This window comes from Lissotriton helveticus, chromosome 1_1 (assembly GCF_964261635.1).
Source record: "Lissotriton helveticus chromosome 1_1, aLisHel1.1, whole genome shotgun sequence".
In the NCBI taxonomy this organism is placed as follows: Eukaryota; Metazoa; Chordata; class Amphibia; order Caudata; family Salamandridae; genus Lissotriton; species Lissotriton helveticus.
In genome coordinates, this window is record NC_136057.1 from 388,474,825 (window position 1) to 388,502,036 (window position 27,212).

General features: G+C 43.9%; 1 protein-coding gene across 1 annotated transcript in view; it reads left to right on the top strand.

Moving 5' to 3' along the window:
- Window positions 1-27,212, top strand: part of FKBP4 (FKBP prolyl isomerase 4) — a 503,272-nt gene that overhangs the window by 437,796 nt on the left and 38,264 nt on the right. Inside the window, exon 9 of the mRNA XM_078673725.1 lies at window positions 23,076-23,315. Within this exon, the coding sequence (XP_078529851.1) occupies window positions 23,076-23,315 (240 nt within the window). The remainder of the gene's footprint in view (window positions 1-23,075; window positions 23,316-27,212) is intronic.

Sequence of the window (27,212 nt, forward strand, 5' to 3'; positions counted from 1 at the left end):
TGCGACAATTGCATAGCAAGGCATAAGTTAAGTTCACAATTTAAAGAGCACCATAGACAGTGAAACACAGTCAGCACTCTCTGAAATCACATGGGCCAGAAGGACAGAGCCCAGTTCTCGCACAGCTTTGCTCACAAAGATACTCCAAAATACTGTATCAAGCGTTCACGACACAGAAGGATGTGTGGCAGTTCCATTACCATTAGGGCTTCTTGTGGGATGTCCATTAGGAAGCAACAATAATAGAACAAAAATAGCAACGAGAAGACATGGCACTTTCTGAATGCCTCGAAAAAACTATAAAAACTACTAAAGTAATCAAAACGGAGTAACTCCAAGCACAGTCTGAAACGTAAAAATAAATCCAGACTCAGTCCCTTTAAAAAACTGTGCCACTCCAGCGATGTTAGAAGCTTCGAAAATACGGTATACAAACTCACCAAAATGCTGTGGAAATTGAATTCATAATCGTACCTCAGACGAGGAACATTCTCCATGGAGGACAAACGTTTCTCTGGTAGATGTGAATGAATGATACCACTTATAAAGCGCACAAATACTTTGAGGAGCCTTGGTGCTATATGGGGGCAAATAGGAGCAGACACGAGCTGTAAGATTTCAGCAATGATCCTTGATTAATTAACCATGTTTTGAAGCTCTTCCTAAAAATAGAGAGTGAAGGCACTGTTTTCAGTTAGAGTGGCAGACAATTCCAATGAAGAGCTGTAATTCTGAAAAAAGTCTTCCTCCCCATATGGCACGTCTGAAGGAAGCAACCCTCAAAAGACTGGCTGATCATGAACACAATGTTCTGCCAGGGATGTACCGCATAAAATTATTCTTGAGGTAGGCTCGTGCTTTTCCATGGAGTGTTTTATATGCTAAGCAAAGAGTATTGAAGGTGATACGGTGGCATACTCTGAGCCAATGCAATTGTCTGATGGAGGCCCTAACTGACTGAAATTTGGTAATTCCTAGAAGGAAGCGTGCAGCCGCATTTTGAGTGGTCTGCAATTTCGAGGGACCCTTTTGGAAGGCTGATGTAAAAACTACTGCAATAGTCCAGTCGCGATAAAACTAAGGCGATAACCGTTTTCAAGAGATCAGCTGGTAGAAATTTTTTGATTTTGATTTTTTTGTCGGGTTTTGTTTGTTTTTTATGATTTTAAGCCAGTAAAAGGTGGAGGAAGTAATTAGGTTGACTTGTTCTTTAAATTTTATTTCTCTATCCAGCATAAATCCCAGTTTAGGTGTTGGTGTAGGAGCTGAACCCAAGTCCGAGGGTCAGCAGCTAGAAGATCAGATGGCCGGATTGTTGTCGAACTGAGTAACCTGTTTTTGAGGAGTTAAGCTTCAGGCAATTGTTGGCCATCTATCTGCTCACTGCACTCCTACAGCTGTTGACTGTTACCAGAATAACTTTCCTTTTTTGCCAATGAAACTATTATTTGTGCGTCATCGGCGTAGGACGCCAAGGACAGACCAAAAGATTTTATCAGCTCAGCAAGGGGTGTAGTATAAAGTTAAAACAAAGTAGGGGGCAGTGCTGACTCCTGGGGAACCCCACAAGGTAGGCCATAGGGCTCCGAGTTCAAAGTCCCTAATGATGCCACTTGTTGGCACCCTGAAAGGAAAGATTTAATTTACCCCAATGCAGACCCATCAATCCCTAGATCCTGTTGACGGTCAACCAGTAACTCATGGTTGACCAAATTAAAGGCCACAGAGATCCACCAGAATCAAAACTGCACTGGCCCCGCTGTCGAGAGAAGATCTTGTTTCCTCTGTAGCAGTAAACTGAGCAGTTTCGGTATTGTGATTCTCTCTGAAGATGAACTACAAATCTTCTAAGAGATGATTAGCCTCGATAAAGGAGGAGAAGTGGAAATTTATAATGTTTTCTACTAATTTAGCCAGATAAGGAAGTCTTGCTATGGTACGATAGTAGTTGGGAGTCTAGATTGTTAAGAGTGGGTTTCTTTAAGAGAGGCATCACTGATGCTGCTTTCCAGGTGGTGGGGAATATGCCAGTTTTAAACATGGTGAGAAAGATGGCGTTTTATGACCTCTGGGACCAGGTGGACAATCTTTGGGGGGCACGGGTCATCGGGAGAACCTGATTTGATCTTTAGAATAAGTTCAGCAGTCTCTGCCAATGAGGGCATAGTAAAGTGACCAAGGCTAGCTCGCTTAGGACTTCAGTTTACAGATCATGTTTGATGGGTGATTGCTATTAAAATTATTAAAGATGTTCAGAACTTTTTCTTTTAAAGTGCTGGCTTTAAAGACATTATTGGCTGAAATTATTTGACATGTGTGATATTTAGTTTCAGGCGCCAGGATTGATTTTCATTTATACTTATCTCTCTCCTGTTACATACAGACCCCCATTTGCGTTATTGTCTACGGCATTCCTGTTTGATTATTCTTAACGAGTCATCAATCCAGGGCTGGGATATCTTTATTATGCATTTTTGAACCCCTGGCAGGAGCAACATCGTTAAGGTCTAAACTGATCCAAATATGATAGTCCTCTGGCATTTTATCAGGATTAGTCTCCTTGATGATAAAGGATTGAGGAAGTCGAGTATCAAGGTCGTAGATATGGATTTTATGGCAAGCACGATTCATCTGGTGACATTTCAAAATCCTTGGGAGAACGTTATTATATTATTTTAAATTCCACATTACTGCATAATAATCTGTCCAGGTAAATGGCAGAGTATGAGTAAAGTTGATGTTTGAGTTATTAGTAAAAATCCCATCCAGTAGGTGGCGAGCAATGTGCGCGGGCCCTTCCACTATCTGGGCTAGGCCAAGGCCGATTAGCGTGTGTAAAAGATGTTCAGTTACAGTGTCTGACCGATTTTCCACATGCAAGTTGAAGTGCCCCATGACCGTAAAGTCTGTTTTCAAAAGAAGTGTTTACAATACTTAGCTGAATTTTTTTCTTCAAACAGAACTTTAGTCACAGGTGGGCGATAAATGAGCAGGCCATTGAGAGATTGGGTCTTTGAGACTTCGATATTGAAAAGAACTACCTCTTTGCCTTCAATAATGACTGGAATGAACAAGGTTTGCAAATGATCTTTATAGAATATCGCCAGCCCACCCACCTCTTTTAATAGGTCTATCTAAATGGAATGTGGAGTATCTGACAGGTATCGCTGCAGCGATTTCAGGGCCTAAAAGATCTGCCCAAGTTTCTGTTACAAATAGCTGGTCTAAATGCTGATTAGAGATAAGGTCAGAGACCTACCTTTGGTGCTTAATTAACGATCTTGAGTTAATAAGGGCACAAAGAAAAGGCGAGTTATCAAATTGGGGATCACGACTCTTAGTGCAACATCTTTTTGAAACAAAGTTAATTTCTGAAACAGGGACCTTCTTCCACAAACTAACTTCCCCAGTAGAATTTGTGGGAGGACAGAAGACATTCATACAGGAAGTCACAACCTTGGGAACCGTGACTACATAAGGGACACCTGGTTTCATCTTGTAGCAACTTTAAACATTTAAAATTAAGTAGCTTCCATTAGAAAGCAACGTAAATTCAGACTTTTGTCAATGGTACAAGAACTCCCTTCAAATAACATGCAAGGTTACCCAAGGACGCAATACAAATGTCTTGAAGTGTTATCTCTTTACAGACTAAGGCGTAACCCAAAGAAGTTCCACTCCCATGTAAATTAACAAAAACCTCTTTGTTCTTGTGCAAACATCTGTATTCAAAAGGGAGAAACCAAGCCTCATGAAAAAAATGTGTACCTATCTCTTCATAGCTTCCTACTTGGAAATGTCTAAGACATGATGTGAAAGGGAATGTTGAAATCGGGAGAGAAATAAAACCGCGGATGAGGCAGACTGGGTTTTATCTACAGTAAAAGGCAACTTCTCTTAATGTTCAATTTTAAGCATAGTGTAGGTTGCATCTTTTTTTAACCACGATTTCTGTATGTGTGTCAATTTATAAGGTATTAACAAATCAGTTTGTTCAAATAATTCCATGGCACTTGGTTTGATTTAAAACTTGCAATGTCCAACTTAATTGCAAAATCGATAATAATTTATTCTGAATATTAAAGCATTGATATGTCATTTTGTATGATATCAAAATGCAGATGAAATGATATAGGACCGTGAATACATGTGAGTGGAGTGTGTAGTCATGTCATTATCTACAACAGCCAAAGCCTTTTCCAAGTTTTCATGATCAATTTGTCTTGAACGTTCAGCAGCTAAATGTTGAGAAATGTTCGAAATTTTAGTATAGGTGGCATATATAAAACATTCAAAATGAGGAGATCTAGGATCCAACAAAAACTCCTGTATATTGATACTATCAGAAAGGAGGGACAATTGATGCTAAACTGCTCATAAGGTGGAATGTTTTAACAATTGCCAGCATAATTTTCCTATGCTATAGGTTTTAACTATTCACGAGTGTTGTGACTGAATATACCCAGGGTCTGAACTGCTTGCCTTAAACCCCATTGATGAGTTACAAATACAAGCATTACACCTATTTATATCTACTGATCATAATAACCACCCATCTGAACCAGAAAGAGAAGAAACATACATGCCATTCTTCACCATTTCATTAAGCTGTTATTTTGTTCGATTAACAAACTGTTGCCAGTTATCAGACCGTGCAACAGAGGGAATGCTTGGCATATTTCAATGTTTAAAATTGCCCAAGCTAAGACCTGTAATTTGTGGTACTGTTTTGTTTAAAAAGACCATTTGACAATGGGTCAGACCAGCCCAAAATAAAGCATCAGTGCCCTAGTGTTGTGTAACCCAAACAGATTTAAAGCCAACGTTATCTCTCCAAATCACATAGCTCTATAGGGCTAGTTGTGAAATAAAGTAATCAGAATAAATTAATTTAGTTTGTGGGAGCAGATTTTTCTTTGCTGGGGAAGGTGTAATTGTAAAATATGAAACCGTGTCTGTAGAGATATGACCAGAAAAAATAGGTAAATTCTTTAAATTTGTTTTAGAACTACCCACAGGTTGTGTTGGGCAGTGTTCCCACTGTGTATAATTAAAAACAGCACGTGTAAATAGTGATGTACATAATGATGGTATGTAGGAAGCTGGCTCTTTATGTAGTATACCAAAAAGAGGTATGCTGTGTAAAGAGTCAAGGTATTACTTATGAGTGTACAGGGGCTTTCTCTAGCAATCCCAAGGTGCTCTATCTAGGGTAGTGTGAGAAGCTGGCTTGGTATATGATGCACACTTATGTAAGTGGACACCCTGCACAAATCCTGACAACCCATATGGTGATTTTAGTGGTCTTAGACAACGATAGAAAGCTCTCTAAAAGTGGTAGGTGTGGAGAGCAGCCTTCAGGCTTAGTCCAGTAGAAGTGTAAAGCAGCTTGTTATACTAGAACAGAATCTTAGTGATCTAGATTGAGTGAAAAAGAACCCACAGTGTTTTTACAGTCCTGCCAAGTACCACGCATGAGGCGTTAGACTAATGCATTTCAGTGTGGTAATCCGCATTATCGCACTGAAATGCATTGTCATGCATATCTGCATTGTGTCTCAACCTTAACTGAAAGCTCCAGAGGCGGCAGCAGCGTGCCACCCGTGGCGTGCACTACGCTGCTCGCTGTGCTACCGCAGTAGGCTTTGGCTCTCTCACTCAGTGACAACTGAACTGCAGTGCCAGACGTCTCATGGATTAAACTTCATCTGATGAGATTCGGCGCGGCTGACTGGCAGCCTGACGTCATGATTTAAGGCAGTGTCCAGTGGTTGTAGCTACAATTGTGCCGCTGGAGAAGTCACAACCTGCTGCTGGGGAGCGGAAAGTTTTGAGGAAGGCACGCCTCCGCACTGGCGGGTTTGCAGGCGGCAACGCAATAACAGAATGAAAGAAACCTCTTAGGAAGAGATTCTCTCGCATTAACCAGGGAAACGTCATAAGTCTGACAGTATCTAACTGAAAAAGTTGATATCTGTTCAGACAGCGGACTTTCCAGAGAGATCAGAGAACACGTACCGAGGCGGACTGTTTTGACAGCGTGGATGAGAATATGTACTCTGCAGCAGGAAGAGAGGCTCCTCTGCAGGATAAACCATGAGAAGCTTGTTCTAAAACCGACGGCAAAGCATAATTGCAGTAAGTTTGTTCTTAAAATGACATCAACGGTTTCTACTTGCTACAGAGTAGATGCAGTTCTCTTAGATTATTCACTCGTGCAAATAAGTTAACTTCTGTGTAATGGGCAGTGCGCCGGACTCCGGGGCCTCTCACTTACTGGAGTGGCGTTTGGAAATACTACAGCCTGCTGTAACCGCTGTGTGTGTTTCACTGCCTCTCCTGAGGCTTGCCCAGCAATCATGCTGTCATGACACTGCTGACTGCGGCAGCCAGAGTCTGTGAGTCAGCTGGCTGATTAATTTATGGTATAGGCCTGAGGGAGCTGAGCTCTGTGTTAGGGCCTCTCCGATCTTGTTCTTCCTTTGGTTCTGCAGTCTAAAGGCAAGTCCTTTCTCTTTTTGGTATTAATTAATTTTTTTGATGTCCGCTTTTTATTGTTTTCTAGTGGTGACATCTGTGGCTCATATTAGAAGTTACTACAAAAGTATTACTTTCCTGATTACAGCATTTGCTTATGAATAAGGTGACCCTTGCAGTGGCAGCTTTACTGACTCAGTTCACACCAGTTCTCGAACCTAATACATGGGTGTCTGTTGTCTGGGGTTTCAGGTGTATGTTTCTTTGAATAGTGCACATATTGGTTGCTGTTCACCACCATTGCACTGCACATACGTCCGTATTGTCTATGAACACAAAAATTCTTTTTCGGTTTCTTTTTCTTCACACACACTCTATACAGAGAGAGAGAGTGACCGATGATGAGAAGTGGGTAAACTGGCAATTGTTCGCCAGGAACCCCTTCGGGTGTTGCTACCGTGAGCCACTCTCTCTCGTCTCACAATTAAATTTTTTTTTTTTTTATGAGGATTGACCTGTTGATATGTGTTTTATAGAAATATACATCTTGACCTAAAGGAGTAGTGTTAATTTACACACCCACGGGGCTCGAAAAATTTGGATATATAAAAAATCCCCTTACAGGTCGGGTATATAGGTGTTACATCAGGTAAGGCTCCTTGTTATTGTATTGAGTGGGGGCGGCCTTACCTTTTATCCCCCTTACACTCCTATTTGATTGACTAGCAAATACAGAACCCCATATATTACTCCTCAATTGCGGGAACCATACCAAATGGACGCATAGTAAGAATTCTCAATGTATCTTTAAGTCCCATATGGGGACATACTCCTTCAAGCGGATTTTGTTTCTTATGCAATCCAAAATGGAATTTCATCACTTATGGTATGGGTTTTACCCATATTGGAGTTAATGGTAAATGGACTAATTGCATTCACGGCGAACTGTGCCTGCCCAGCTTTAAGAGCCCTTGCTCGGGCAGTAGTTAATGTATGCATAATGTACTGCATCAAACGTCGATGCAGCCCAACCAAATGGTTTAATAGAGCAAGCATGTCACGCTGGTTTAATGGATTGGCATGTGTATATGGCTCAAATCCCGCTGAGACTGGCCAGGTTGCGCCTTCATTACTGAAAGGGCTCAGTCTAACATTTTGAAGAGCGTGTGGGAGGGCACCTTGGAGCTAATTATATTGTTTCTGGTACGTTAATGGTATTTCTAAATATTCATAACATCTAAATGCAGCCGAAGCTGCAGCCTCAGTGTAGGTGTGAAATGTTCATGATTTGGCATAGACTGCAGGAAAATGAACTCTGGGGGGAGCATTTGCTACTAGGCAGGCTGCAGTATTGCCCCAGTATTGGAACTTTCATAGATTCCCATGCTTTGTATGATTCCCCGTCGTCGGAATGGGAGCCTCGGTAGTATCACAACCATAGAAACAAAAGAGAAAAATAGGCCTAGGCCTCATCTCATTTTGTATCCTATCAACCTCTTTTTGTAAAAGAGACCAAACTTTTGTCAGGACCAATCAGAGCAGCCTCACCCCATAGAACCTTCCTGAAAGAGCTCAGAGCCTCAGATTTTTCTACCGCACGTTGTGCTAGGGAGTCTCCACTGAGCTCTGCTCAGTTTTCTCAATCTTTCTGGTTATTTCTTCAATTTTTCTACTGAAATCAAGACATGTCTGACAAGGAGAAGAAGGCCTTATTCAGGTCCTGTGCCTCTTGTGGGGAAAAAACGACTTTTTGTGGAAGATAAGCATGAAAACTGTATTTATTGCTTCTACCCGGACCACAAGGCCACAGACTGCAAAATTTGTAGAACCTTCTCTACCAAGGCACTTTGTGACAGAGAGGGTCGGCTTTTGACCTGGCTTCAAAAGATGAAGACTCGGAAGGAGGTGCTCTCATCAGATGAAGAGGATTCAACATCTCTAGCGTCCTCTCACAGATCCAGGAAGAGGGGTAGGTCTCCCCCTGGTTCTTCTTCAGCTGATCCCCTCTTAAGGCCCCTCATAAGATCTCTAACCGGGCTGAGAGGGCTGGTCCCCTTCAATCTCCTAACGGAAGTGAAAAGGCGAGGCAGGGACAGGCTGCTGGATTGGTTACAGCCTCAAAGGACAAGAAGGAGGTTACTATCACTTCTTCTCCGTCCAAAAAGGAAAAAAACAGTGACAAATACTCTTCTGTCACTCCAGGAACCGGGCCGGAGAAAAAACAGCGTACGTCGACGACGATTGCTTCCGGGAAAGTTCCCGCTGTTTCCTTGGCTCCGTCGACGGGCTCGTCTTCGGTAGCGATCTCCACGTCGACGACTTCGTCGTCATTCAAGGTTCCCGGTTCGTCGACGATAGCTTCTTCCACGGCGACGACGATGAGCTCCGGTAAGGTGCTGTCGACGGCCTCGTCGACGACAAAAACTACGTCGACACTGATGGTGATGATGACGAGTTAGTCTACGAAGCCGTCGACGATCATTCCGTCGACGACCAAGATTTCGTTGACGAAGGCCGCTGTACCGTCGACGATTCCATGGACAATACCGTCGACGACTGCTGCACCGTCGACGACAGCTTCGTCGACGAGACCGTCGACGGGTCAAAAAATGCATTTTCCACTGCAGAAGATGAAAATTACACCGGAAATGACGTCTCTGCGACGAGTTTCGTCGCATCCACCGACAATGCTTCTGGATGACGAATCGGAGGAGGATAAGGATGAGAGTGGCCATTATGGGGATGCCTACAGTCCCTCAGACTTGAATGTAAAATTGCAGGAGACTGACACGGAGGACTATTACGAGCATACAGGTGGCCAACAGTTGCATCACTATGTTCCACAAGAGCGATGTCCGCCTGGTTTAGGGCAGGACAAGGTGCCATGCCCGCCTCTCATCTCCGATCTACAGATGATGCTGCAGGACTATCGAAACAGGTTTCCTTCGGAACCTTCAATGCAGTCTGCGCAACCTCCACCTCAGGTGTTGTCACAAGCACAGCCAGTTATCGGTCTGCCTCCTTTGCCAGTGGTGCCCCTCACGCCACCACCGGTAATACCCATGGTCCTTTCCCGGACACCGGATCCTGAACCAGCCACTACTGTCCAGCAGGATACCTCTTTGGACGATGAGGCTGTACAGGTGGATCCCTTGACTGATCCATTGCAGGACCCAGACTTGGATCAGGGTGACAGTGGGCTACACGATCCAGATGCCACTGGTCGTGATACTTCTATCTCCCCTCCAGTTGATACAGGGGGGGTTCCATAACCTGATGGAGAGAGCGTCAAAGAGGTTTGGACTGCCGATTACGAGAGAAGAGTCTGAATGTTTCCTCTATGACTTCAAGGAACAATACAGAAGATCTGTCAAGTCCATTCCCATAATTGAACATGTGTGGGAGGAAGGTATGAAGATCATGCAAAATCCAGCCACCGTTATTCCGGTTCTCCCCATACTGGAAAAGAAGTATAAGCAGTCCAGCTTGTCTTCTTGGACAGCCGAAGCCTGATTCGGTGATCTCACAGGCCGCCCAAAGCAAGTCCAAAAACCCGTCAACACCTTTGACTACGCCTCCGAACAAGGACGGTAGGCGCCTGGATAACGTGGGGAAGAGGTTTTCTTCCATGGCCAGCTTGCTTGTTAGAGCAGCAAATGCTCTCGCCATTCTAGGCAGATACGATCGCCAGATGTGGTGTGACATGGAACCGTTTGTGGAACAACTACCAGACTCCACAAGGGATGAGGCCAAGAGAGTGCTGATAGAGGGAGAGAAATCCTCCTCTGAAGTTATCGACTGTGCTATGGATATAGCTTCCACGGCTTTTCGGGCCTTAGCAGGGTCAGCGGTGCTACGTCGCCAGGGCTAGTTGAGAGCCACCTGGTTTCAACTATGAGAGAGGGGAACTCGCACAGCTAAATAAATCGCAGGTAAACCAAGGGTGTAGGGTGTAGTGTGCTGCTGGAGTTGAACACTGCCTGGCCTCGCAGTGTGAAATCCAAGGAACTAATGCAAGGCCCTCTCAACCCGGAGAGGGCGACTCCGAGCACTACGTAAAAGACCAATCAGGTCTTGTTGTTTAAATCCCACAGTTCATCATAAGATATGTAAAGGAAAATCATCCCAATGTTCAAATCAAGTTTATTTTTCACGTTGGTTGATTCACCAATCATTGATTAGAATATTCCATATCATATCCTTGTGATCGTTTCATCATACTGTTAACACATCCCGATGCATTTCGGGCACCGCCCTTCTTCAGGGGATTACTCTACAAAAAACAATCCACTTAATCATATTCAAAAAAACGGTTCATATAAATGTAAGTCATACTATCAAGCACAGAATCTGCGTGCACGTGTATACATACACCCATGTTCAAAGTGAAGTCATGTCATAGAATTAATCACAAAAATAAATAAACGTGTCAGTAAGATCAAGAGTAAAGTCAAAGTACCTTCGAACCAGGTGAGCAAGCATAAAACACGTGATAAATCAGTGACCCAAAAGTGGCTCAAGAATGTTACCAAAAACAATAACCGATAGTGTAAAACGGCGTTTTAAAACGCAGGTGCAAGAAAACGAATAGTCAGGTGCTACAAACACACCCCTAACCGCAAAAAGTTCAACCCAAACGAATCATCGTGTCTAAACATGGTGAAGACAGCGCGTGTAGCCTCAAGTCCCGTAGTGAACAAAACAGGTGTCCCCCGAAGGGGTAACTTACTTGTGCCGGTGTCTAACAGCTTCCCAGTTAAAAGCGGAAACCGGGAGAAACCAGTGTAACGAACAGATGCTCCCAAAAGTGAGATGCGAGTGAGGATGAAAATAAACCAAAGACTAAATGCCTAAAGATAGAAAGCGGACTACCCGTCCAAACCAGCGAAAACATACACGAGTAGAGCACGATAAGGTTAAAACAAAATACACAAAAGGGTAAACCACAGTGAGAATGTTCCTATAAATCAAACGTTAAGTGGGTAAAAAATAATACAATGACGCAACAGTCAGAAAATATCAGTGTGAGTGTGTGCAGACAGTGTAACATGTGCAAAATAATAGGTAAACTTTACAAGTAACATAAAAATTCCATCCGGTCATTTAAACCATCAGGCACCATCGTGGACATAAAACGGATCCAGAAATTCTCTCGTTTGAGCAATGTGTTCTTGTTATTGTGTGTCACATTGACTTGTTCTAGAATCAGAAATTTCAATTGTGCCACGCTGTGTCTATATTCATGAAAATGGTTAGCCACACTGGATTTTTGATTGTGTGTGCGTATGTTACTTTTGTGTTCCAAAATGCGAACACGGATTTTGCGTTCTGTATGTCCAATGTAACATTTGCCACAGGGGCATTTCAACATATAAATAACGTTGGCACTGTTGCAGGTAGCATTGACACGCAATTTAATCGTGTGTCCTTTCATGGGGTGACGTGTGGTATTCCCGGTGATACAGTTATTGCAATTGCTGCAATTGTAGCAAGGTTTAAGTCCTGAGTAAGTGGTCATAGTACTGGTAGACAGGGGTTGATTAAGAATTTCCTTGACATTTCTGCCTCGGGTAAATGCAAACATGGGTGGTTGACTGAAGAGTCCATTGAAATCAGGTTCCATTGCCAAGATGGGCCAGTGTTTTCGAATGATGTGCTGAAACTTATTGGAAATCTTAGAGTATTTCGAAACTACAACCATCCGGTCAGAAAGTTCCTTAGGTTTCAGTTGCAGAAGGTCATTCCTGCTGGTTTTAGCCGTTCTTTCTATGGCTAAATCCAATATGGGGGTGGGATATCCCCGCGCTTTCAGTCTTTCCAAAGTGATTTTCATCTGTTTTTTGCTTTCACTTTCGTTGGAAACAATCCGTTTGATACGGAGTAATTGCGCATAAGGTAGATTATTCTTTAAACCTAACCGGGAAAGACTGAAAGCGCGGGGATATCCCACCCCCATATTGGATTTAGCCATAGAAAGAACAGCTAAAACCAGCAGGAATGACCTTCTGCAACTGAAACCTAAGGAACTTTCTGACCGGATGGTTGTAGTTTCGAAATACTCTAAGATTTCCAATAAGTTTCAGCACATCATTCGCAAACACTGGCCCATCTTGGCAATGGAACCTGATTTCAATGGACTCTTCAGTCAACCACCCATGTTTGCATTTACCCGAGGCAGAAATGTCAAGGAAATTCTTAATCAACCCCTGTCTACCAGTACTATGACCACTTACTCAGGACTTAAACCTTGCTACAATTGCAGCAATTGCAATAACTGTATCACCGGGAATACCACACGTCACCCCATGAAAGGACACACGATTAAATTGCGTGTCAATGCTACCTGCAACAGTGCCAACGTTATTTATATGTTGAAATGCCCCTGTGGCAAATGTTACATTGGACATACAGAACGCAAAATCCGTGTTCGCATTTTGGAACACAAAAGTAACATACGCACACACAATCAAAAATCCAGTGTGGCTAACCATTTTCATGAATATAGACACAGCGTGGCACAATTGAAATTTCTGATTCTAGAACAAGTCAATGTGACACACAATAACAAGAACACATTGCTCAAACGAGAGAATTTCTGGATCCGTTTTATGTCCACGATGGTGCCCGATGGTTTAAATGACCGGATGGAATTTTTATGTTACTTGTAAAGTTTACCTATTATTTTGCACATGTTACACTGTCTGCACACACTCACACTGATATTTTCTGACTGTTGCGTCATTGTATTATTTTTTACCCACTTAACGTTTGATTTATAGGAACATTCTCACTGTGGTTTACCCTTTTGTGTATTTTGTTTTAACCTTATCGTGCTCTACTCGTGTATGTTTTCGCTGGTTTGGACGGGTAGTCCGCTTTCTATCTTTAGGCATTTAGTCTTTTGTTTATTTTCATACTCACTCGCATCTCACTTTTGGGAGCATCTGTTTGTTACACTGGTTTCTCCCGGTTTCCGCTTTTAACTGGGAAGCTGTTAGACACCGGCACAAGTAAGTTACCCCTTCGGGGGACACCCGTTTTGTTCACTACGGGACTTGAGGCTACACGCGCTGTCTTCACCATGTTTAGACACGATGATTCGTTTGGGTTGAACTTTTTGCGGTTAGGGGTGTGTTTGTAGCACCTGACTATTCGTTTTCTTGCACCTGCGTTTTAAAACGCCGTTTTACACTATTGGTTATTGTTTTTGGTAACATTCTTGAGCCACTTTTGGGTCACTCTGATTTATCACGTGTTTTATGCTTGCTCACCTGGTTCGAAGGTACTTTGACTTTACTCTTGATCTTACTGACACGTTTATTTATTTTTGTGATTAATTCTATGACATGACTTCACTTTGAACATGGGTGTATGTATACACGTGCACGCAGATTCTGTGCTTGATAGTATGACTTACATTTATATGAACCGTTTTTTTGAATATGATTAAGTGGATTGTTTTTTGTAGAGTAATCCCCTGAAGAAGGGCGGTGCCCGAAATGCATCGGGATGTGTTAACAGTATGATGAAACGATCACAAGGATATGATATGGAATATTCTAATCAATGATTGGTGAATCAACCAACGTGAAAAATAAACTTGATTTGAACATTCGGATGATTTTCCTTTACATATCTTATGATGAACTGTGGGATTTAAACAACAAGACCTGATTGGTCTTTTACGTAGTGCTCGGAGTCGCCCTCTCCGGGTTGAGAGGGCCTTGCATTAGCCACCTGGTTTCGTCAGGAGGTCCAAAATAAGATCCTGGATCTCCCATTTGATGGAGAGATGCTTTTCGGTAAGCATGTTGATGATGCCCTGCAAAATATAAAAAAGGATACAGACACGGCAAAGTCTTTGGGATCACTCAACTACCGTAAGGTCCCATTTAAAGGCGCTCGTGGCAGAGGTTTCTCTTCGTATAGAGGCAACACCCAACAGAGATATTCCTCGCAATCTTCGCAGTCTTATAAGACCCAATACTCAAATCAACGGCAGGGACAATCGGCGTCTTACTCTCGCCAACCTCCGCGAGGGCGTCCGAACCGTCAGGGACGTGACAACACCAAGCGGCAATAGCGGCCTCCTGGCTCTACCTACTGTTCCTACCCGCCCTCCCAGTCACATCAGTGGGGGGCAGGATATCATTTTGTCTGAACAGCTGGAAGTGTATAACATCGGACCAGTGGGTCCTGAATATTGTACAGAGTGGCCATACGTTGGAATTCCAATATCTTCCTCCTACAAGAGCTCTGGGCGCCATTCGCACAAAACATCTGGGACTGCTCCATCTCGAAGCCCATCAATTGTTCCTCAAGGGGGCAATAGAACCGGTAACTCTCTCTGAGGGGCAGAGGTTTTTATTCCAGGTTCTTCCTGGTGCGGAAGACGGCAGAGACTTGGCGCCCCATACTAGACCTACGAGAGCTCAACACTTATCTCATCAAACTCTCTTTCAGGATGGTCACTCTCCAAGAAATTCTTCCTCTTTTGAACCCAGGCGACTATTTGGCGTCTCTGGATTTAGAAGATGCGTATTTCCACATACCGATACACCCAGCTCACAGACAATATCTGTGCTTCACAGTGGGCAAGAGCCATTTCCCATTCAAGGTGCTTCCGTTTGGCCTTCGGTCTGCACCACGGGTATTCACCAGAGTGTTAGCACCAGTAGCAGCTTTTCTACGAAAACAATCCCTGGAAGTTTTCCCTTACTTGGACGACTGGCTCGTCAAGGCTCCATCTTTCAAGGAAACTTCTCAAGCCGTTTCAACTTGCATCCAGTTGTTCAGTTACCTGGGCCTTCAGCTAAACAAACACAAGTCAGTTCTGCAACCCTCAGATCCACAAGATTCCTGGGGGCCATTTTGGACACAAAGCAATGCACGGCTAGTCCTTCGGAGGAGCGTCAACAAAGTTGATCGTATCAGCTCGCCAACTGTTCCACAAGAAATGCCTTTCAGTCCGTCAATACAAGACCCTTCTCGGGTCGATGTCATCCTGCATACCATTAATACCGCATTGCAGGCTGTGAATGTGTCCTCTGCAGGAAGAACTAGACAAACAATGGTGCCAAGCAGAGGAATCATTCAACGACAAGGTGTTGGTGACATCAGCAATGCGAAGGGCATGCGAATGGTGGCTAGTACAAGACAATATCGCACAAGGTCTGACGTTCAGAATTTCACCATCCCCCCTGATCATGACCACGGATGCCTCTTTGGAAGGCTGGGGAGCAGTGCTCCGAGAGCTTCAAGTCAGCGGGCACTGGAGTCCAGAGCAGCGCCAGTGCCATATCAATTTTTTGGAGCTGACAGCCATTCGGTTGGCTTTGCAGGCTTTCCTTCCCAGAGTTCGTAACCATACAGTGCTGGTACGGACGGACAATACGACAGCCATGCACTACGTCAACAAGCAAGGGGGAACGAGGTCGCAAACTCTGTCCACAGAGGCTCAGAGGATCTGGGATTATGCGATTCTTCACAGCATCAGTCTCAGAGCCGAACACCTGGCAGGCTTGCTCAATGCGCCTTGATACCTTCGGGTTTAGTCTGCGCAATACAAATTGCTTAATAAATAATAAATAAATAAATAAATGTCAAGGCGGATGCCCTGAGTCGCCAGACAGAGGTGACTCACGAATGGGAATTGAATCAGTCCATTCTGGAGTGTTTGTTCTTGGTTTGGGGGACACCAACCATCGACCTTTTTGCCTCTCCGGTGAACGCCAAATGCCGGTTTTACGCAAGCAAAGTTCACCATCAGGGATCCCTGGGGAACGCCCTTTCGATGGCCTGGTACAGCGCATTCTTTTACGCTTTTCCTCAAATCCCCCTCATTCCTCGAGTACTCAGGAAAATGAAGGCGGAACCATGCAAGATGATTCTCATTGCACCAGCGTGGCCTCGGCAATTTTGGTACACACAACTCCTGCGGCTCTCCCAGGCTCCTCCAATTCGCTTACAACCAATTCCGTCCCTGTTGTCAAGGAATCAGGGACAGGTTTACCATCCGGATCCGAGATCGCTACACTTGACAGCGTGGCTCCTGAACACAGAGAGTACCGTCATCTGAATCTCTCCCAGGAATGTAGAGACGTTTTGTCACAGGCTCGAGCACCGAGCACTAATAAAACTTACAAGGCAAAATGGAAGAGGTTCTGCCTATGGTGTCAAAGACAAGGTCTCCATCCTTACAAGTCTCTGCCTCATCAACTATTGCCATATATACTATCATTGGCTAAGTCTGGGTTGGCCCATTCGTCTGTGAAGGTACATCTGGCAGCCATATCAAGGTTTCGGCGTAGTTCTTCAGGCCCTTCCTTAGGGTCCTCTAGGATTGTTAAACAATTCTTAAAAGGCTTGTTTCGGATGTATCCTCCAGTTCGACCTCCTCCACCTGTTTGGCAGCTCAATCTTGTCCTGGCTCAACTCATGAAAGCTCAGTTTGAGCCGGTGCACAAGGCGGACTTGAAGTTCCTGTCTTGGAAACTTGCCCTCCTCTTAGCTCTGACATCAGCGAGAAGAGTTAGTGAGCTTCAAGCCCTCTCCATAGTGCATCCATTCCTTCAATTCAAGAAGGATGTTCTCATTCTTCGCACCAATCCGAAGTTTATTCCGAAGGTGCCGTCTGAGTTCCACTTGAATGAACCTTTGATTTTAAAGTCTTTCTTTCCGCGCCCTTCTACGCCTGCGGAACGCACATTACATTCTTTGGACGTTCAGAGATGCTTGAAATTCTACTTAGAGCGCACACGACCCTTTCGGAAATCATCCCAGTTGTGTGTGTCCTACAGCGCACCACGGAAGGGGTTTCCTTTGGCAAAGAGTGGCATTTCCCGCTGGATCTCCAGTGCGATTCAATTCTGCCATCAGGAGGCGGGCAAGCCACTGGACAGAAAAGTCCGTGCACATTCCACAAGGTCTGTGGCATCGTCGGTGGCTCTCTTCTCTGGAGTCTCCATTAAGGACATATGCAGGGCAGCAACGTGGAGCAGTACTCATACCTTCACGAAACACTACTGCCTGGAGTCTGCAGGACGAGACAACGCGGCTGTTGGTCAAGCAGTTCTGCGGAATCTTTTTCATTGAGAGGTGAGCTTTCCCTACAGTCCCTCCATCCTGGTGAGCACATTTTGTTTATTGTTTTGCTATGCTATAAGTATTGCTAATATGGTTATGTGAGGCCATGTATCTACAAAATGTGTCTTTGTGATTTACTGCTAGCTACTCTGATACAAAGCATGGGAATCTATGAAAGTTCCAATACTGGGGCAAGAAAACAAGTTACTTACCTGTAACTTTGGTTCCCCAATATTGGTAACTTTCATAGATTCCCATGCGCCCACCCTCCTCCCCTGGGAAAGCTCAGTCTTTTGACAAGAGATAGTGGCGGTTTGCACAACGGCTACGAAAATCTGAGGCTCTGAGCTCACTCAGGAAGTTTCTATGGGGTGAGGCTGCTCTGATTGGTCCTGACAAAAGTTTGGTCTCTTTTACAAAAAGAGGGTGATAGGATACAAAATGAGATGAGGCCTAGGCCTATTTTTCTCTTTTGTTTCTATGGTTGTGATACTACCGAGGCTCCCATTCCGACGACTGGGAATGATACAAAGCATGGGAATCTATGAAAGTTACCAATACTGGGGAACCAAAGTTACAGGTAAGTAACTAACTTGTTTTCTTCTGGACCACCTGCAATTTGCTTAAAGAAGCTTTGTTGGCTGAAACCAGCAAGGCATTTCAGTAGTCCAGGCGGCTTAACACTAGTGCCTGGATCAACATTTTTCATGTAGAGGAGGGTAGAAAAGGGAAGACTCTCCTTAGTAGGCTAAGTGTGTAAAAACATGCCCCCGCTGTAGTGGTGGCATGCTCTTCTAGAGTGAGTTTCTGGTCTATACTGATTCCCAGGTTTTTGACCATTTGTTTTAGGAGTAGGGGCAGAGCCCAATTCCTTTGGCCACCAGCTAGGAGTCCAGCTCACTGCTGCACCTCCAAACAGCATGATTTCCGGAAGCAGGCCTCAACTACCGTCTGAGTGTGCAGGACTGCACACCTCTCTCGTACGACTTCTCAGGATGAATGTTCAGGGACAGCAGAGCTGCATCTCAGTCACAGCTCACAACCGCTTCCATGATAACTGTGGAGGGTAGTGAAGCACCTCTCAAATTGAGTATGGATACTTGTTTAAATGAAACACCACCCTTACATTGCTGTGATAGAGCTGCAGATCAGGTTCTCGAAGTCTGGGGGGAAAGAGTAGTCTCCTTTGAGCACAAACAATATAGTAAGGGCATTGCGTTCTAATTGTGTTACCCTGGAACTAATTCTGAAGACTACAGGACGATGATGCCTGGTGATGCCTACCGGGAATAAATGTGAGTGGCACATTCTCGTATTAAGGGGAAACCTGTGCAAACCACCATTAGAAAAAGACGCTAAGTTACAAAAAGGAGAGCCAAAATGGGAGGCTACATGTAAGCTCTGTACCTCACGATCCAGAAAGGGTCGATGAATAAACTACAGATTTTTCAGAACGCTGCGGCCAGACTCCTAACGGCCACACCTAAGTACAAGTGCATTTCAGCTAAAATAAAACAACTTCATTGTCTTACTGTCAGTAAACAGACTCAATTTAAGTCCCTTCATGGAACTGGACCAGAATTCTTAAAACACTGTTTCCACTGGTAACTACCAAAGAGAACATTATTGTCATTCAACTCAAAACTCGTAATTGTCCCGCAGGTGAAAAAAGCCAACTGGGGCGGCAGGAGTTTTACTGTCAATGCGGACAAATCTTGGAACGCCTTACCACTAGCCTTTAGAAACATGTCCAATCTTTTGCCTTTTAGGAAAGCACTAAACACATGGCTGTTTTCTAACTGATCCGTTGTCTTTTCCTTTCACTCCCAGCCTTCAGCAGGTCTTCACATAGCGCCAGGACACCTTCGGGTAGCAGTTTGCGCTCTATAAGCATAACTAACATTAACATTAAGCTCTGCAACAGTGGCCTCTATCGCTACTGTGGAACTAGGCTGGTCCGCTAAAGCTCTAGAGCTTTGGAAGTTTTTGCTTGAATATGTTTTTAAGTCCTGAAATAGAAAAAAAAAGCTTTCGGTGGGGGAGGGGTAGTGAGGAGGAAATCTAAAATTCTATCTGTGGAACTGCTGGTTGGGTACTTTTTTCAGTAGGTCTTTTGCTCCTGAGCCAAAAAGTTTTGAAAAATGTTAAGACATTTCCTGGTGCCCAGGCAACCACAGAAGTAAACCCCTAGGCTTCCAAGGACCTCCGGGGATGGGATTGATACATAGAGACTCTCATGGTGTCAGGCAGAGGCCACCATTAAAGTCCACTCCATGTTACAGTTCAGTCGCGCCCGGCATGAATCGCCGGTGGTGGGCAATGGTGGGGTCGCACAGGGAGGGGATCAAGAGGGGAGGGGGGTTAATTTTAAGAAGAAAATATATAACTTACCTTCGCCTCCGGTCCCGCGTTGCGGCTCCTCTCTCTGCTCCTCACAGGAAGCAAGCAGCCCCTCCCTCTCCTCCCCTTAGCCAATCACAACGCTGCAATGGCAGCTTTATGATTGGCTGGGATGCTGACCGAACAGGCATCTATGGGGAGGCCGTTTCTCCATGATGGAGAAAAGGGCAGAGTGCGTATAACTGATTTGGTTGGCCCTGGGGCAGACCAAACAGTCCGCGCCCATAACAGTGGGCAAGCCACTCCTCCCCTGCCTGTGGCAGGACTATTCGCCCCCAACCAAAAGCTTATGTATGCTTTCTCGCAGTGTGAGAAGCAGAATTATAAAATTGTATTCGTGATACCATTTTATGTTTCTGCTTGTCGCACTGCGAGAAAGGATGGGGTGACACTCCTCCGCCCACGTGGAGGAGCCGCCCCTGTTGCAATTGCTATTGGTCTGCTGTGAATTGTAGGGAAAAGACCTCTTGCAGCATTTTGTGCCCCTGTAGCTGCAAAGGAGTTCACTTGGCTGACCTTCCAGGTCCACTTGTTTGTTCTGGGTACAAAGGGGTGCAGTTCAGTCTTTTAGGGCTCCTCGCAGGTCACACACTGCATGACCATTCCTCTTTTCTTCCCCAAGTCCAGAAAGTGTACTGGAGAAGACTCGGTTAGGATCCAGCTTTGTAGATTTCATTAGTCTGTGAGTGGGGAAGACTCTTTTGCCCACTCTAACCAATGGAGGAAATGTTACTGGGGGCAACTCTACCAGCTTTTATTTCTGAAGCTCCTGTTTGTTTTACGGCAAACAATACCACAGTGCCCCTCATCCTCAAAATCCAAGCTGGGAAACCCTTCTCTCCTTGCATTGAGCCTGTGTGCCCAATCAGAGCTGTGGCTGGGATAATAAGCAGTCCTTTCCTGTGGTCACCCAAAATCAATTCCATCTCCATATACATGGGTGGCAAATCTAGCTCCTTTTCGGGGGATTGATCTAGCCCACTGGGGTTTTATATGTCCATACATAGTGCATCATCAGTATAGTAAGACGGAAGCAGCCTACCCCATTCCCAGTTATCAATAATTTCTTCTTAGACTGGTTCAGACTCGGAGGAAAAGAACCCAATGGCATTGAGCAAAGGTCTCGATTCAGATTCAGTTAGAACTGGTTGTGCTTATGTGATCTCTTTGCACCAAATCAGTCGCAATCAGGCCCATTTCATGGCTGGATCTATCAGCAGAAGTACTCGTGCTGATATGAAAGGAACGGTGGTGGACCTACCTGCCAGTGAGATGTTTACTAGAATCAACGTGGATCATGTAAACCGATCTAGATTAGACAGACTGCATCAGGGGCAGACCAATCAGCAGTAGTATCACTGGAGACCCCAGCGGTTTCTTTGGACCCTTAAGGAGGGCCAGATGGAGCGGGAGTACGCTGAAAATCTGCAGCACGGCCTCTCTGAAGGCCTTCAGATGCTGCTGGTTTGATGACGGCCCATGGAACTCGGCCAAACAGGGACCAGGGGTGCAGCCTCTATCTTGATGCCCTTGTGCTGTCTCTCCTGACTTTCACTGGCAATTCTGGGATGGGTCCTGCTTCTCATTTTCATGCTTATATTCGGACAAAAGACTTTGAGTGGGAATATTCCCGAGAACAAGAACACAACTGGTCCTGCGACCTGGAGCACAGCTGTGACTTGCACTTTGACCGCAACCTCTTTTTCTGCTCAGTGATGCAGTTTCACTTCTGTCACAGATAGTCTTCAGGTCCTGCACTGAGCCAAAACATCAGTAGCTGACCTCATACAGGTTTGTGACCAAAGTCGGTTTCCAGCATTCTCGGTACATCTTCAGTCTTGTAGTTTTCAGTAGGTAGATGGTTTCCTGGCATACTATGAAACAATTTAAGACTCGTCGGAAGACTTGCATGGGAACAGAGATTCGGAACAGTAGCGAAGGCCATGGAAAGAAAGGAAATGACATCAGAACGCAGGGGTGGTGCCTGATACGGCTCTATTCCCTCACTTTCATGGGTGGTACAGAGCATTGCGGAGCCGTATACCATATCAAGCGCTGCTAGAAAAAATCTCCAGTCTGACACTGGGGGGTATTCTAAAAGGGAAGAACCTGCAGTTAGAAGTATCCATCAGAATGGACTGTTTGTGAAATATTCTCTCAATTGTGCTCTGCTGCACAGGGACATTTTATTTTTCAGGCAAAAAGATGATTGCTAATAAGAGTTCTTTTAAAAAAAATGTATTTATGGTATTTGCATATATATATATATTTTTTTATTTATGTGAAACCCGATCACCCTGAACGGACTGTAAGCCCGCAGTACTCTGGGACTGGTAGTCCCCAACACAAAATGCGAGCTGAAACAATCCGTTTCAGGTGAGCCCGCCGCCACTGGGTAGGAGGAGCTTAAAAGGATTGAATGTGAGGGGTTTGCACTGCTGAAGAACTATGGCGTTTGAGAAAGGCATGAGCAGAAACCGGTTACGCCTATGTATCTGAATAAATTACTACAAATGAGCTCCTGGCGTCCCTTGCATTCTTCTGGAAGTGGGAGAGATCGACTTTATATATATATATATATATATATATATATATATATATATATATATATATATATATATATATATATATATATATATATATACACACAGTGAACAGGGTGGCTTCAACGTGAGAACCCGCCTGTTAGCATCTTTGCCTGGTTAAAAATAAAAATTGTTTCCAGTTTTTTCCCCTGCAAATTAAATAGAACTTTAACTTTTCTGATGTAGCAAGTTCTATTCTCAATGTTTAAATGGGGTTGGGTGGGGTCATACATTAAAGTTTTATAATTAAACTGTGCAGTAAACTATCCGCACGGAGGTGGTGTGTTTTTGGCTTATGTAGATGTTGAATGAATACTCTGGTGCAGTCCAGATGTAAACAGAGGAAGTATAGGACCAAGAGTACAGAAGACAGTGAATCGAGTCAGAAAATGTTGTTGCTCTCCCACTACGAATCTTAGATATTCATGTTTGAACACAAGACAAAGAATAATGTGCTGTTCTTGTTTGATTGCGGCATTAGGGGTAACAATGCTTCCTCTTAAGTCCCTTTCTACTCTTAATTCCTAGGCCCTTGAACAGGACAAGAACAACGAAAAGGCACTGTTCAGACGAGGTGAGGCCTATCTCGGCATGAACGAATATGAGACTGCAAAGGAAGATTTCCACAAGGTTCTTGATCTATATCCAAGCAACAAGGCAGCAAAAGCACAGCTGGCTGTGTGTCAGCAAAAAATACGACAGCAGCATGAACGGGATAAGAAGACCTACGCCAACATGTTCCAGAGGTTTGCAGAGAGGGATGCCAAAGTAAGTGTTCAGCTCTGCTATCTGCAAAGTCGTGGTGACATTTTGTGCAGCTTGCGGAATCTAGCATGCCAGCTTCCAGGCTACTCTACAGAAGTCCTACGGACAAACATTTAAAAGCTTTATTTCTCACATCAGTCTTGTTTCCACAAAAGTGTTGTCCTCTTCAAATATGAAAAAATATGAGGCTGACACAAATTCATAACGGCTAGGGCATCTGGCACCCATTCATTTGCAGGAAGGGTGCCATGATGAAGGCAAAACCTTTTTTTTACTTTCATCTTTGCCTCAGTTTAGCTTGTACGCCCTTAAAGTCTGACAATACACCACTTTGCTCTTCAACATGTCTTTAACTTTATCCTATTCTAGCAGCATCATTAAAACAATCTGTGACCCTCTATACTAGGACACCCTCCTTTAACTCTCGCCCTATCACCCCATTTCTACTTTTCTGTCTATTTGGCTTTCACTTTCCGAACCACAATATACTTTATTTTAATAAGGGATTAGAAGTACCTTTTATTTGTAATAGTGCCAAAGACACGTGGGGAAGGAAATCTTTTTTTTTTTTTTTGTGGCAGCATTCTAGGCTCAGTCTCTCAGACCTGAGTTAATGCTGTATCACTCTGGAAGTTCAGTACATAATTACTTCTATACCTGCTACTGCCTGACTGGACAGGTGCTGCAATCAGTTTGCACACACTTTTGTGTGAGTGCCTATTCTGCCACACCACCATTGTTTCACCAAAAGATGAATACATTTACTTTCATAACTTCTTTAAAGAAACAATGACAGATGCTTCAACTTCTTTCACCATATATTTTACATTTTTTTAAGCATTTTCAATGTATGTTCCTTTGAAAACACTATTCTTTAGAAGATGTGCCAACTGCATTTTGAAAGCCTGCCCTTCATCAGCAGACAATTGGCATCAAATTTTTGCTGATCTTCCATACAGTGCAAACAAAAATAAACTGAATATACAATATATTACAAATATAAATTATCAGTAATCTCTTACATATGTAACTTTAAGGGGAACCAATGATGTACTCAATGTATCCATCTATCCAAATGATAACCAATCTAACATTTAGACCATGTTAGTTAAAAAAAATAATGTAAACTACAACCATGGGTAGTCAACATAATCTGGCACAGGAATAGCCTGGCACCAAATGCAAGCAAATAAAATATTGTTAAGCCATACGAATCAAATGTGTTCAAATGTAAAGGACTTGGTGACTTGAATACATTGTTTGAAGAAGCTGGTCATGAGGAGGTGTAATACTCCTGCCAGAACAGCATGGTTTAAAAATATATAAAAAGGCCGCTGTAAGCATTAACTTTATGAAGGCATTATGACATGCATACAGATGAGCAGCGGCCACTAAGTTAGGGACAGTGTACATACATTTAATTGTATATCTTGGGAGCCCACATGAGTACAAATTTGTGCAGAGACAAAAAGATGAGCGTGAGAAAATTCAGCGAGGGTTTACATGTTCAAATTAAGTGGTCTGCAACAGAGTCTCTTGTTAATGTAATGATAGCGTATATGGTTAAAGTGCTACAATATAACTACAGAATGCTACACCATTACTGCAATTTTGGTTGCATGTAGGATTGTGTGTCAAGGGCCAAGTGCTGAGAGTTGTCAATAAATTACTAGAAAACACAGAGGGCTGTGGTGGCATTTTGAAAAGCTCTTGAAGGTGGGAGAATAACATTAGATATCTATGGGAAAAAATGAAGAGCAGCGTTTTCTGATGGATACTTCTAACCGTGGATTCCCCACCTCATTAATTCCTCCAGGCGCCAGTCTTTTACAGTTCATGAGCTCCAAAAAGTGGTGCACTTGGACTCTGCAGGTACTTGCCTAGGATTAAGGTGCCTTTTTTGGCATCCCTCCACGTGGATTCGTAGCTCCTCTTGAACGATCACTGACTCCTTGGATGACTATTAACAACAGAGAAAATGTCCTCTTGAAAGGCTACATGTTTTAAACCATCCTGGCCTGCAGAAAATCAAATGTTGTTAACAGATCTGCATTAGGCCTGCCTTTGGTGCTTAGGTTCCAAGCATGACTATTAAGTACGCACTGATGCACCATAAGGCTATTGAGTTCAATAATGTACAGCTTTGTTTCACGCTGCAAGCACCAACGATGGTCCTGTTTGAACTCCTGGTCCTACTACACCTTCCTCTGGTAAGTCCAAGAGGAAATCAAAAGGCAAGTCAAAGCACAAGTACAACAAAATCTAAGCAGGAGTTCACTCCTCCCTCCTCCTGCTCCAGGGAGAGGTTATGCAGTCTTTGCTCTAAGGATCTGGTTCTGCTGCTATTGTTTGACTCCGATCCCATTCCTCAGTTAATTGATGCAGCTGAAATTTCCTTGGCCATCAACTCTGCAGCATGTGGAGGCCTTCAAGGAGTCAATGTTGCAGCTTTTTCAGATGATTCTAGGTCCCCCAGGAGTGCCTTTTAGGCCCACTACCCCAACAGCATTCCGCACCCCTATACATTTGGTCACAGCCACGCAGATTCAACACCTACCTCTGCTCCAGAGGCGCCAGTTTCAGATGTGGAGCACATCTATATCTTGGCAGATGTCGCACTCCAAGATACAAAACCCAGCCCTTACTATAGGAAGATTTGTTCTACAAAATATTTGCCTCAACCAACACCTTTCCATCTACCGTACACTCCCTTCCCAGACAAACTGGTTCTGCGGACACAAGCATCATTTGAGCAGAAAGTTGTAATGTTGTTACTCAGCAGTCAAACTGTCAGCCTTCTAAGGAGGAGAGGCTCAATCCCTTGGTTCCCAAGAGCTTTCAGCTTTTACATGGACGATCAGCTCTTTGTGAGAGTGAAAAAAACGCAGGTGTAACGAAATGCTGCTTTTTGTATGGTCATTCCCAAGTTTTTGGGAGTGATGCTGCAGGTGTTTCAGTTCTGAGTGCACTGAGGCCTACTAACCAGACCTCGGTTCCAGACCCTAAAGTGTATGTCAATTTGGCTATACCCAATTGGAAATGGCTAACTTAGCTGTAAGTCCCTAGTAATTGTGCGGTGACTGGAGGATTAATTCTCCACAATTATGTTTATTTGCCAGTGTAAACGTACAACGAGCTGCAGGGGGCACACAGTAGGCAGCAACTGACAAGATGTTTAAATGAACGTTCCCTTAAGGGAACTTGGAACTCACTCCCATGGCAACGTTCAAGTTCCCAACCTACTACTACGAGATACTAAATGGGTTTCCCCTATTTAGAATTTTAAAAGTACATGCTTTAATACTACTAAAACAAATAACTAAACCTTATGATATCATCAATTTTATAATCTACACTTTATTGGACGTAGAAATGCCAGAACAAGAAGACTACAAACATCCAACATAATATTACAACAACACGCTAAAAACTAACACCACACTCTAAAACGCAAAGGTACAGTCCCTAATCTACTGCTTCATCTTATACCCCCACCAACACTCATTCCTTAACTACCTCAACATTCCCCTCCCAATCTTCATCCACACCACTCCTTTCTTCCACTTGCTTCACCATGACTACACATCAGAAATTCCACCATTGACAATTCTCAACCCGTATAAGGGTTCAAAGCCAACACAACTCCTTCCCAGCGCCCAGCAAGCTGCTGGGCCCTCCGTGTCATCGGTGTCTGCACCAATGGGCTCTTCGGAGCTGAAAGAGTGATTGGCGTTGAAACGGGCTTCAAAACCAAAATAGTCTTCGGCTTGCAGTAATAGATTATATTTAAAATGTGCTATTTAAACTAACTCTGGGCATAGTACTACGCTACGCTAATGGAGCATACGTAGTTTGTACTAATTCGCACTCTGCAAATTGCACATAGCACAGTACAAAAAC